A 12692-nucleotide genomic window follows, 5' to 3' on the forward strand; every position below is an offset into this window, starting at 1 on the left:
TTGGTTTATTGGTGCTTGTGTAAGATTGGCTTTAGATCTCTTTGTTTCTTGGTTGACTTAATATTCAAATCTAGTGTCAGGGGCAACTGTGCCCCCATTAGCTGGGGGCAGGAGGCCAAAGGAGGATTTTCAAAATGTATTTAAGAGGCTGCTTGGAGGCAGAGCGCCATTTGCATTTCAGGGGAGAAGGATCAGAGAGAGACTGCTGCTGCTGCTGCTGCACCAGCACTGAGAGCAGAGACTGATGGTGACTGCCTGTGCCTTCCTGGCCCAGCTCAGTGAATGGAAAGAAAGACAGAGCACTTATCTATTGTTTAAACCCTTTTAATTTGCAATGCCAGCTGCTTTTACTTTTTCTATTTTTAAACATTTTTACCAGCAGCCCCCAGTTGCTTTAACTGGGAGCTGCTTAATTTTTTATTCTTGTTTGTAGTCAGTCCCCAAGCGGCTTTAATAACTGAGGTGTTTTATTTTTTCTCTTTCTTTTGCAGCCCTAAGCTGCACATTTGCTGCTGTCTGTGTGCCTGCCTGATGAATTCATTTTTGGGTTTTGTAGGCTCGTTTGTCCTGTCCATTTCCCGTTTTGGGTTTTGTTGTGCATGACTGGTGCCCACCTGCCTACCCCCAAGCTGTTGAGACCTGGTGTCTGCTTGGACCAAGAGTATCTCCAAGAGCAACACCTGACAGATTCCAGCCGACGACATCGGAAACCCCTGAAAGAAGATGCCAGGTGAGACTCTTCCACCACCTTGGTCAGGTTATAGAGTTCTTTAAGATAGTTTGGGGAAGGGAGGGATTAGATACTATTAGGACAGGAAAGGTGAGTTGGGGTTAGAGTGGCCACAGCAATCCCCTGCCCTTTCTTCCTTTCCCTTTGACTTGCCCCATGGGTGCTTGGTCCCCTAAAAAAGCACACACATCCCCAAATAAAGCCTGCTTCTTTATTTGGGGAGTGGAGGGGGGGTTGATTTTTTAATGCTTTTTGTGCACTACAGTGCTATAGATAGCGCTGTGTGTGGCACACATAGCATAAACAGACCATGGATTGCCAGATGGGGAGATGGTTGTCCAGGCAGCCAAATCTTCGCCAAAGTTTCATGGTTACTGACAATGCTGCCACCATCACAAAGGCAGCTGAGCACCGTAAGTTTGTGTCCATGGCTGAACCTGGTCATGCAAGACGCACTTGACCCTTCTGGGGCTGCGGGCAGGTGAGACTTTCCCGCTGCAGGCTCTGGGCGTCATACTGTTGCTGCCACAACTGTTCTTGTGGAGAGGTGCCTCAGGATAGCAACTTTCTTCCATTGGAGCGAAAAGGGCAGGTGGATGCTCAAGGAAAAGCAGCTTGAGATGGGCCTACCTGATCCCTCAGGATGTTTCAAACTGGTGGAACTCCACTCTTCTCTTGCACAGGTGCCTGCAGGAGCAAGAGGCAGCCGTTCTTGGCATGGCAAGAACGCACGGCTTGGAAGTGGACTGGGCACTGCTTTCCAAGGTGATTTTGGCACTCAAGCCATTCTTTGATGCAACAAACAGCTTGAGTGCCAAGACAGCAATGCTGAGCCAGGCTTTGCCCACGGCTCACAGCATGCTGACTGCTGAGGAAGCAATCACCTTGGCAGATTGGCCAAGGACTGGAGTGGTGGATCAGTTCAGCACATACATGCATTGGCTGCATGTTTTGTCCTGCCTATGTGACCAAAGGATGAAGAGCAAAGTAGTCACCTGAAGAGCTGCCAGGTGGAGGGACCTCCTTGTTGCATAAGTTTAGCAAGCAGAGGGGGGAACTGGGCACAACTACGAGGAGGCGCCAGTCTTCAGATGGTTCTTCTCATGCCTGCCAAGCAGCATCCAGAGTGAAAGGGTGTTCTCCACGGCCAGGGGTGTGGTGACACACCATCACACATGCGTGGATGCTGACACGGTGGAGCAGCTGGTCTTCCTGATGGCCAACCTCTTCCTGCTAGGCTATCCCAAGCTGGTCATGAAGGATTAGTCACCCCCACCCACTGCAACACCACCTGCACTTCACCCACCCCAGCCAACCCCAAACCCAGATGCATCATAGTCTGCCTGTTAGTGCTGCTGACAAACTCAAACATGCACACCATGGTAGAAAATGAGACAACAGATTGGTACCCTGACCCATGTGTCAGGCTGAGTCAGGGCCCTGCACCAATCTGAGGCTATGGTGTTATCCAGGCAGGTAGGCAGGTATGTTCATTGGAGAAGAGAAGAAACAAGACTTCTTCTCATGGTAAGAATATAAGTTGTGTTTCTTGTCAGTCCATTGGTCAATCAGGCCATGACTGATCTGTTCTCTTGTCTCTCTGTACCATGCAGACAGGAGGGAAGGGTGGGTTTAATTTTCTGGTTTTCTCAGCACTGTTAATTATCTATTTTTAATTATTTGTTAATTAAAGAGCTGTTAATTAACTGGTTTACTGGATCTCAGATTGACTAAGGCAGAACTTGGGTGCCTGCAATCCTTGAATCACGGTTTGGTCTGTTTGTGAGATGGTGCTGTGGCGAGCAATGGAAAGTGGCAGTGTGTAATATTTCTTAGTGATTACTGTTGAGCTTTCGTCTGGCCTTGAGACTTAACTTGTGATTCACACACTGCTCTGGTCTGCTCTGCAATGCAAGGTGTACTCAGTCACAAGTGTGGCTGAAGACATTCTAGTTGAGATTATAGCTATGCTTGCTGGCTGTTAAGGGTGCTGCTGTGGCAGCTGTTGCAATGCTGAAGTAAGAAGTCATGATTGTGTTAGATCAACTTGTACCAATGATGTTAGTACAACACAGGCACTGTGGCTAGCAGTGGTTAGGGTCAGTGATTTGGTTTTTTTTTGGGGGGGGGCATTTTTGGACTGTGTGTTTGGCAACAAGGGATTATGTGCTTCTGTTCTGCAGTATTTTTCAATGCAGTTTTGCAAGGTTTGTGCACTCTGCTTGTTTCAGTCATAGGGAAAAATGGGGAACTTGAATCACCCCATTGTAGGTCCTAAGTATATCAAAGTGGGTTGGGTGGTATGGTGTGATGGGTGTTACCTACCACCCAGCCTATGAAAGAAATGGGCAAGCAGGTTATTTTTAGAACATTTTTAATCCTCACCCCCCAAAAACCCCATAGAATCCTATGTGGTTTTTTGGGGGGAGTAGTATTTTTAAAAAAAAACATTTGGGCGCTTGCCCTTTTTTTTGTGTGTGGGTTGGATGGTAGTTAGCACCCATCACACCATACCACCCAACCCACTTTGGTGTCCTTAGGCCCTATCCATTCAAGGTCCCCATTGTTCCCTATGGCCAAATCAATTCAAATTGATTTGTCAAATTAGAGTATTTTGAGTATCAGAGTATTTTGCTATTTGATTAGAGTTTGAATCGAATCACAAAATAAAATTGGTTCATCACATCTCTAGGCCTCACCCCAACAATTGGCAAAACTGATCCCTCCTCCATTGGGCAATGAAATGGTATTTGGCATGCACAATGTTAATCTCGATGTCAGCCCCTATTTGACAATGTTTTGAAGAAATCAATTTGCTGGGCAAAAGAGAAAATGTGGAAAATGTAAACAGTGTAACAATGATACAAGTTTGGTTGTCAGAGTAAAGCCACATTAAATCAATATGTTTTTATGACAGCAGACTATTAGTAGTACAAAATTTTATTTATCCAAATAAACTGAGGCGGTTTTGTTGTTGTTAATTTTAAAAACATTATTTAAATTAGTCTTTTTTATTCTGGTTATATTACATCTTACTTTAAAACTGTTGATAATTTACCTTGATTCAAATCAACTCACCCTGCTGGAAGATGGGTTGCCTATACAGATGTTAGCAGACAACCTCCCTCACAACTGGGAAGTTCAGCATAGATGGCCCTCGGTGCTATAGAGGAAGCTGGCCTCTACTTGGATCAAGCAGAGTTATCCAAGTAGAAACCAGACAGGTGGGGAAGCCACTTATCAAGTAGGGAGGCACTCCCACCAAATCTTATACATCTTTGAGCAAGCCCGAGCTCCTGACAAATAAGTATGAAAACATAAGGGTGGAGTAGCCTTTAGCCTATCCAGACATCTCAGAATGCAATCAAGAACTGGTCTGGGAACCTGTCATACAGACTGGACACCATGTCTGAATAGACACAGCCACACTCACAGCTTTCTTGGACCCGTCTCCTTTGTCCATTTAAAAGCTTACGTTTTTCCTGCCTTTGGGATTCTGCAGTGGAAGAGAACATACAAAAGGTTCTGTCTCCCCTGGTTAACCGTTGATCTTTCTGTTCCCGACTCTTACGATCGTCGTTGCTGAAGGGGACATTGCTGCTAGCTATTGCTGTGGGAGTAGAAGATGCCAGCAACTGTTTCAGGAAACCCACCCAAGCAGGGTACCTGATTCTACATCCACACCTTTCCCCCTTCTAACCTGAAGCACTCCTTGCATAGGTCAGCTGCACCAAAAAATCTGCTCTGCACTGCCCAGGAAATTCTTGTAACCCTGACCCTTTAGATCTTTTTGTGTGGCTTGTCACAGGATTATGCCTGTGCATGGCTACCTGAAAACCCACTAGACTCCTGAAGCAGAACCCGAGATCCCCAGTGGAAGCTCTATAGAAGCCTTTAAGGCTGGGTTATTCTCTATCTGGGCTTAGTTAAGCTAACGGCTGCATCTGACTGCCTGACAACTCCAGTGCTTTGTTCACTAAGTTGTGGGCACACCCTGCACCATAAAATCTGGGTGTCATGCCAGGACTCAGCTGTTTTTTCTTGCTTTCCTTTGGCAAAACCTCGGAAAGAACCCAGGGCTAGGAACTTCTCCCTTATGGCATCACACATGAAATAGCAGACCGATATCTGCACTTGCTTCTTCACACTCATTCACTCTTCAATCCCTCTACCCCTGCTGCTTCTGTTTCTGCCCACACTCCTCCCTCCCTCCTTATCTAGTCCCTGGGAGCTGCCTTCACTCCTTATACTAGCCAAGGTTGTCAAATACCATGTTTTGCATTATAATTTGCATTATTATTTGTTTCAAAAGTCTTGTCTCAGAGTCTGTCGCTCCTCTGGGGATGTTGGCGTTTGCTGGTGTCCCAACTGCGATCTTTTGCTATCTATCAGTTGAAAGTTTGGTTTTCAAGCCAATTCCCCCCAGCACAGTCTAAAAGCACATATACACACACGGGCAGTGTACATGTGTATAAGTAAGTATACTTATGTGTATAAGTAAGTGTATAAGCAGCTTGGGGGTACTACTGGACCCGGCTCTGCTTTTGGAAGTTCAGGTGGAGGCGGTGGCCAGGGGTGCCTTTGCACGGCTTCGGCTAGTGCGCCAGCTGCGTCCCTTTCTCGAGAAAGCAGATCTGGCCACGGTTACCCACGCCTTAGTCACGTCACGGCTGGATTACTGTAACGCACTCTACGTGGGGCTGCCCTTGAAGAATATCCGGAAACTGCAGCTAGTGCAAAACGCGGCAGCGAGAGTTTTATCCGGAACTGCCCGTTGGGAACATATCACCCCCATTTTGAAAGAGCTGCACTGGCTGCCGGTTCGTTTCCGGGTCCAATTCAAGGTGCTGGTTTTGACCTTTAAAGCCCTAAACAGTTTGGGCCCAGGGTATTTGAGGGACCGCCTGCTCCCAAGGGTTGCTGCCCGCTTGACGAGGACATCTGAGGGGGCCCTGCTCCGGGTGCCAACAATGAGGGAGGACCGGCTGTCGTGCACTCGGGACAGGGCCTTCTCTGTTGCTGCTCCTAGACTCTGGAATGCTCTCCCAGTGGCCATTCGTTCCTCAGACTCCATCACGGCTTTTAGAAAGCTTTTAAAGACTTGGCTTTTTACCCAGGCTTTTACATAATCGTTTTTACTGCTGCTTCTGTGTGTTTTTATCTGTTGTCTTGTTTTTTATGCTTGTTTGATATGTTTTTAGCTTGGTGTTTTTATTGCTTGGTGTTTTTATTGCTTGTATTGTATGTTTTAATTTTTGTAAACCGCCTTGGGGTTTTCTTTTAACGAAAGGCGGTATAGAAATGTAAAAATAAATAAATAAAAATAAAAATAAGTCTGTTAAAGGAAATGTTTAACAACAACTTGGAATTTCCATTTCAATGCTGCTTGGAGAGTGTTGCGTTCAGAGACAGGATAGAAACCTTAAGTAATACTAAAGTTATCTAGAATTTTTATTTATAGAAAGTGTTCTGAAGCCCAAAATGACATTTTCTTAAAACATCTTAAAATTGTGTTTAGCAGCCAACACAGCCTTCAAATACCAGTTCAGAGTATCTCCAGCTAGGGATGGAACCAATACTTTATTGACCTGAATCCAAGACTAGGTTTTTTGAGATCAGAAATCAGAAGGTTGTCTTAAACACAGACCCCTCTTCTTTTCAAGTAAATACAGGTATAACCTATATTTAACCTTCACTTTTTAAGTGGGTAGTCTTAAATTCAGAGTCATCTTCAATTCGGTTAAATATGGCGTGTGTGTCTGTGTGCGCGTGATGTACACACACTTACCCATATTGAAGATGACTCTAAGTTAAAGACGACCCTCTACCCACAGGATTTTCTAACAGCAAAGCGTGGGGCAGGGGGGAGAATCTAATCTTGAGTTCAGGTAAATATGGTAGATGGTGTTACTGCATCACCAAACACCAATGCCCCAGATTACCTCCCCAAGTGGTTTCATGTAGATGAGGGAAAGCACAGGTAACAAGACTGAATCCTGTAGGATGCTGTGTCAAGCAGGCATCCCCACCAGTATGGCATTAAAAGGCACTAAAACAGGGAAATATTAAACACTACTTGATATCAGGTAAGATATGGATATAAAACAAATATTGCAAGTAGATATTTATAACAGAAACTTGTAAGGATGGGCTTTCAGAGTTAACTACTTACAAGCAGAAGTATTTTTCTTCACAGACAAATTCTTATCTCCACACTTGTGGAACTATGAACAGCTTAGAAAAATAAAAGCTTCTTTATGAGAAGAATACCAGAATGCAACAGCCAATTTTTAATTGTAATTTAAATACCATGAAGAGGTATGGAGACGACCTTCTCAGAAAAGGATGAGCATGCCCGAATCAAGATCCTCAGCACCAACGCCTTTAGTTCTGAACAGCCTTTAGAGTGAACAGATGCAGTGCAACCAGAGCTTGCCATGTGGTTTCTTTATAGTCATCTCCTCAGAGAAGCCCTGGAGCTCTGGGGATACCAGCAAGGCTATTCAACCTCTTCCATTGTCCTCAAGTCCCAAGGAGTGGAAGCAACACTGTGCAGGCCGAGCTCCAGCTCTGAAGGTAGAGTGCTTGCCTGGCTACTCAGGTCTTTCTTTCTGATGGGCCTACTCAAGAGCAGGGGTCAGCTCAGAAACCTTCTCTAGAGCAGGGCTCACCTGAAGATCCAGGAAGCGGAAGAGCTGCTGCTGACAATATAGCATCTTCAGTTGACACCAGCCTTGTGCTGGCTCAACAGTTCCCAATCTCTTGCTAGACCAAGATACAGACAATGCTAAGGCCATTTCCCATTTTACCTGAATATTAAAATGTAAATTGATATCTGTCCAAACGAGGAGAAACCTCTGCTCCTTTAGACACCGACATCTAGCATTATCCAGGTCTTGCACTAAGTAACATACTTGGCAGGGGGAGCTATTCTCCTATAGCCACTGCAGGCCTAGCAAGGCAAAAGAAGCAGAAGAGGACTTTATACATCACTGTTCTCCCATCAATTCCCCCTGAGAGGTCTGAGAACAATGAGTTACTGATACCATCTGCCCGATGCTAGATGGCTACAAGACACAAAATACATCCTATTCAAGGAAGACTGCCTATTAAATTGGATTGGAAATGTTCGAATTAAGCAGTTTTGTTAGCCCAAGTTATCTCTGCAAGCCAACTTGACAAGTTTTTGTTGAAAAGCTATATAAAAATATTCTAAACAAGCAGTATATTCAAGTAAGAGAAAGGTAACTACTGCAAATAAGCATCTATGGCCAGGAAAGCTATTGGTCAATTATTTTTTAAAAAATAAAGCTAACAAGTACTGGCAAGTTATTTAAATGTAAATAGGAAGTTGGTTAATTTTATTTATTTAACACATTTGTATACTGCCCAAAACGCAAGTCTCTGGGAGGTTTACAACAGAACACTGTATGTCTTGAGGTAGAAATCATATTCAAGATGCAATAAAAAGCTGTTCTGCAAAGCATCCTGCCACACACTAGTGAGCCCCACCCTCACAAGCCCAAGACCTCACTACTTACAAGTACTCACTGAAAAATAAAGAACGTCATGAAAGAAAACAATTCTTGACTAATGATACTAAGCTGTTTGCTGAAGCTGGAGCTAAGTATCATGTATAGCTTTTCCTTTAAATGTGCATGTATTCAAACCAACTTGTAGGTCCAATACTGATTGTGAAAGCTATCCTATTTCTTCTACAGATATTTTCAGTATAACAGTATAATGCTTCAGAAGTATTAAGATACATGAACCTAAGAAGATTGCTATAATGTTCTTGCAAAGCTTTCCTCCTCTACCAATAACCTAGAGCTTAACAGATCCCAGGCATCAGGAGATGTGGCACCTAAAAAAATGTAACCATGGTGCCTAGACTAGGATATTCAGAGGTAGAGTTACTTAATTAAACATTTGTCCCAGGAAAAATTCTGTTCTGTGTATGCTATTTGTAGAGGCAATAAAGAGAATCCCATTTACACTCTCCCTCCATAATGTTCCTCCACTAAGAATAGTAATTCTGTCAACAAAAACACCATTTATAATCAAATATGGTACTTACTTTACTTTTCTTTAATTTTAATTATACCAACACTGTGGACAAGACAGCAGAGCATATATATTATCCATATATTGTATAAATAAGGTGTGGGTCAGGGTGTATGTGTGTCATATGTAAAAAGGTTAAGAATCCCCAATACAGGAGACTAAAATAAAGTAAATATATGTTTAAGTATTTGTCTGTAACGATATTCTTACCTCTGAGGAGGGATACATGGAGCAGATACCGCAGGCAGAACTGTACAGGGTTCAGCCACTGTTTTCTTTGACTTTTTAGCCTTTTTTCTGACTTTCGATTTAGATCTTGTTTTTGCAGAGCCCTCTTTCCTATAGAGGCCATTTTTCATTTCAGCTTCTCCATAAATATTCAGTGGTCTCCGGATAGAGCCTGGTGGTGTATGTACATCACAATAAGCTGTTTTTTTAACTGAGAATGTTGTGCCACTGCCAGTTAATTCTTTCACTGGTTCCATTTTCATATACAAACCAGCCTTTTGAGCACATGTTACATGGAATGCAGTATAGCAATTTGCTTTGTGGCACTGAATACAGGCACCAACACCTTTCTGTTTACAGAGGTAGCATGTTAACTTCCATCGGGCAGGGGGAATATTCTTGACTCCATCTATTGGCTCAATAAAAACTGTATTGGCAAATCCAACTTCTGGAATCCAGAGAGCACATACAACATGTCCCCACCGATCATCATCAGTCTTTTTAAAGGCACCTCCTTTGTTTGGGCACAATACACAGTCTACAGGCCGTGAACGAGACTGAAGACACTGTCTGCAGAGCCATTGGCCCTCGGGTATATATGGCACCCCATAACACTCCTGATGCACTGCTAAGTTACACATATCACAAAAAAGAATTACATTGCTGTTCTGACACTCTCCATCCATGCAAATACAACAAACTGCATCCTCATCAATTAAAGATTGATGATCACCCTGCTTTTGAGTCTCACAGTAAGACTCTTTTTCAAAACGATCCATAAGAAATTCAAACATATTCTGCGATACAACTGAGACTCCATCACTTTTTCGCTTCTCATTTATTATTTCTAACCACGCATAATCCTCTTCATCCATGTCATACTCCACTTCGTTATCAAGTTCTTCTGGGGACTTCTCAATGAATTTATAATAAGCTGGAGGCCTCCGAGGAGCAGAAGGTGGACTGTACTCAACAATATGCACTTTGGGTTCTGGAAGAGTATTTGCTGTAGATGTGATGCCATGTGCACTTGGAAGAGCTTCATTTTTCTTTTTAACTTTGTTGTTTCTATGACGCTTGTTTCTCAGAAAGACTGGTGGCCTCTCACTATTTTCTTTATTGCTGTTGCATTCACTCAATTCTTGGGCTGTAAGATCATCTTCCAATATAATCTCCAAGGGTTCAAAGATACTGATCCTATGCACGCGACCTTCAATTTCGATTTCTACCATCCTCTGAGCTTGGGCATAGGTCAAGGTTTCTCTAGTAGGGGAGTGTTTAATACTGCATGGAGACGAAGAGTGCCTTGATGAAGATACTCGATGACATCTTCCTTTCCTCCTCATTTGGTACTGATTACCTAAAATTAGAACCAAACATGTACAATGAAATCTTATCTTTTAAAACAAGAAACCAAGGAGGAAAACACATCCCTGTTTTATAATCTAAGTGCTTTCACCCCTGAAAATCAAGTCTCATGCATTTTAATAGGATTTCCTTTAGTAAAGTCATATTAAAAATTCCATCCATTTCAGAGAGAGAGAGAGAGAGAGAGAGAGAGAGTCTCCACAGAAATGTTTGTTCTTTCATTAAGAAAAAGACCTGTGTAGATAGTGTGACAAAAATATCATCATTACTGATGGAAAAGAGATCATGGTGTCAAGTTTCATATCTCTTCAGCGTTAAGAAGCTAGCATTCACAGCTGACCTTAGTCTGGAACAGGGATCTTTACTCCAGACTAAGGACTCCTGCAGACAACATCTAGTATCCTGAAATTATCTGCATCATTGAGTTTCAAAATAATAATGTAGATGAACAGTTATTCAACATCAGTCTCTTGTAAGTCTTCAAAATAATCTCTTAAAATTAAATAGTAATTTCTCACTTCTGAACTGCCCACATGTATAATATACATTGCTTAAGTTTAAATGGAAGAAAAGAAGACTAACTGCACTTGATCATAATGTAAGATGTTCACTAAAAGCTAGAACAGGTGGTCATGAATCCTTTCTATGCCCACTCACTACACCTACACATTTATCCTCCTAGGACATGAAAAATAAGTGGGGGGAAATTTGCATTAACGGATAAGCAGTCACCCTTTTTTCATAAAATAGGATACCAACAAGTTTATGACAGAAAGTGGGAAGAAAGCAGTCAAATCAAATTTACCAGAAAGTATTTATCTGTGCATATTCAATTCTGCATATATACGCCATAACATCTGAACCAATCTTCCAAATAAATGTGGGCCATAATTATGTATTTGTTTTCATAATGAGAGGTTAATGACTCCGAACCTATGTTATTTCCTAATTAATGTCACATCCATCATTTTCACTACAGATTTTTTGAAACATGACCGCTTTAGTGCACGTTCCAACAAATATTCAGCATTCACAGGTGCACTACACTTTAGGATAACTAGGACAGCTATGTTATAAAAGAAATATAAACCAAAGAAATATAAGCAGAAAGTACTTCTGCTCATTGGCTGGAGGAACAGGGATTGCTAATGTTGCTTTCCAATGGCATTTCTTCACATCGTGTCCCCATTCCACTGACCTCAGAAGCAGCTTCGTGGGTGGGGTATGTAGGGGATGATGGCCTGCAGTGAGAATTGAAGGCAGAAAAGCCCCAGTGCATTTGCAGAGTATTGCATGCAGGCTTTTAGATAAAAGTGTGTCGTCGAGTTGATTTCGACTCCTGGCGTGCACAGAGCCCTGTGGTATTCTTTGATAGAATACAGGAGAAGTTTGCCATTGCCTGCTCCCACACAGTATGGGTTGATGCCTTTCAGCATCTTCCTATATCGCTGCTGCCTGATATAGGTGTTTCCCATAGTCTGGAAAACATACCAGCAGCAATTCGAACCAGCAACCTCTGGCTTGGTAGTTAAGCCATTTCCCTGCTGCACTATTAGGTGGCTTCCTTTTAGATACACCCATGAAAACCAAGGCAGCTTGAGAATTCATGCTCTTTACTTGCTTTATACTAAACACTGGAAAAGTTTTATCAGAGCTTGAAATTCAGGGGAAGGAGCAAAATAGTGGCAGAGAATACATACACAGAGAATTAAGAGGTAGAAACTGGGACATATGAGAGGCCATGAGAAAGAGACAGTTAACTATACAAGACAAAGATCCAGCAGGTGATGCCTGAGCCATAACTGCTGTTTTAAACCACAACAGGTAGAAACATGATTTTAAGAAAATTTTCTACCACAAACACATCTCTCAACAATTAAAGCTGAGCATCAGATGCTTGTCTCCAGAAGGGAATTTCTGCAACAAAGTAACTCTCAAATACTTCACAGAACTGTTTCTCTTTCACTCCACATGACAGAAAGAACAGGCAGAATTTCATGGTTTTCCATATTAACCAAAAAATAGACATCAAAATGTGGAACCTATTATGAGAATTTTAAAAAGTGCAACTTTCAAAAAGAAATTCAATGCTGAATTTATAGATCTAGTAGTTCACTTAAAAGGAGTTCTTTATATTTCAGGCTTATATTACAGTGCAGTATTTTATAGATGAGTTTCCTTGTCTTCTGCACCAGAAAGTAAGAAACCATTTACACCAAGAAAATAGCAACACCCGTGATCGCTGAGAATCTATATCCAGAGTGTACTAGAGAGGGAAGGGAAGTGACGGGAATTACTAAAT

General features: G+C 42.4%; 1 protein-coding gene across 3 annotated transcripts in view; it reads right to left on the bottom strand.

Moving 5' to 3' along the window:
• Nucleotides 1-12692, bottom strand: part of BRD1 (bromodomain containing 1) — a 73118-nt gene that overhangs the window by 45568 nt on the left and 14858 nt on the right. For all 3 annotated transcript variants that reach the window (XM_053251912.1, XM_053251913.1, XM_053251911.1), the window contains exon 2: nucleotides 9005-10382. In XM_053251912.1, coding sequence (XP_053107887.1) covers nucleotides 9005-10368 — 1364 coding nt within the window. In that variant the 5' untranslated portion in view covers nucleotides 10369-10382. The remainder of the gene's footprint in view (nucleotides 1-9004; nucleotides 10383-12692) is intronic.

Source organism: Hemicordylus capensis, chromosome 5, assembly GCF_027244095.1.
Source record: "Hemicordylus capensis ecotype Gifberg chromosome 5, rHemCap1.1.pri, whole genome shotgun sequence".
NCBI lineage: Eukaryota > Metazoa > Chordata > Lepidosauria > Squamata > Cordylidae > Hemicordylus > Hemicordylus capensis.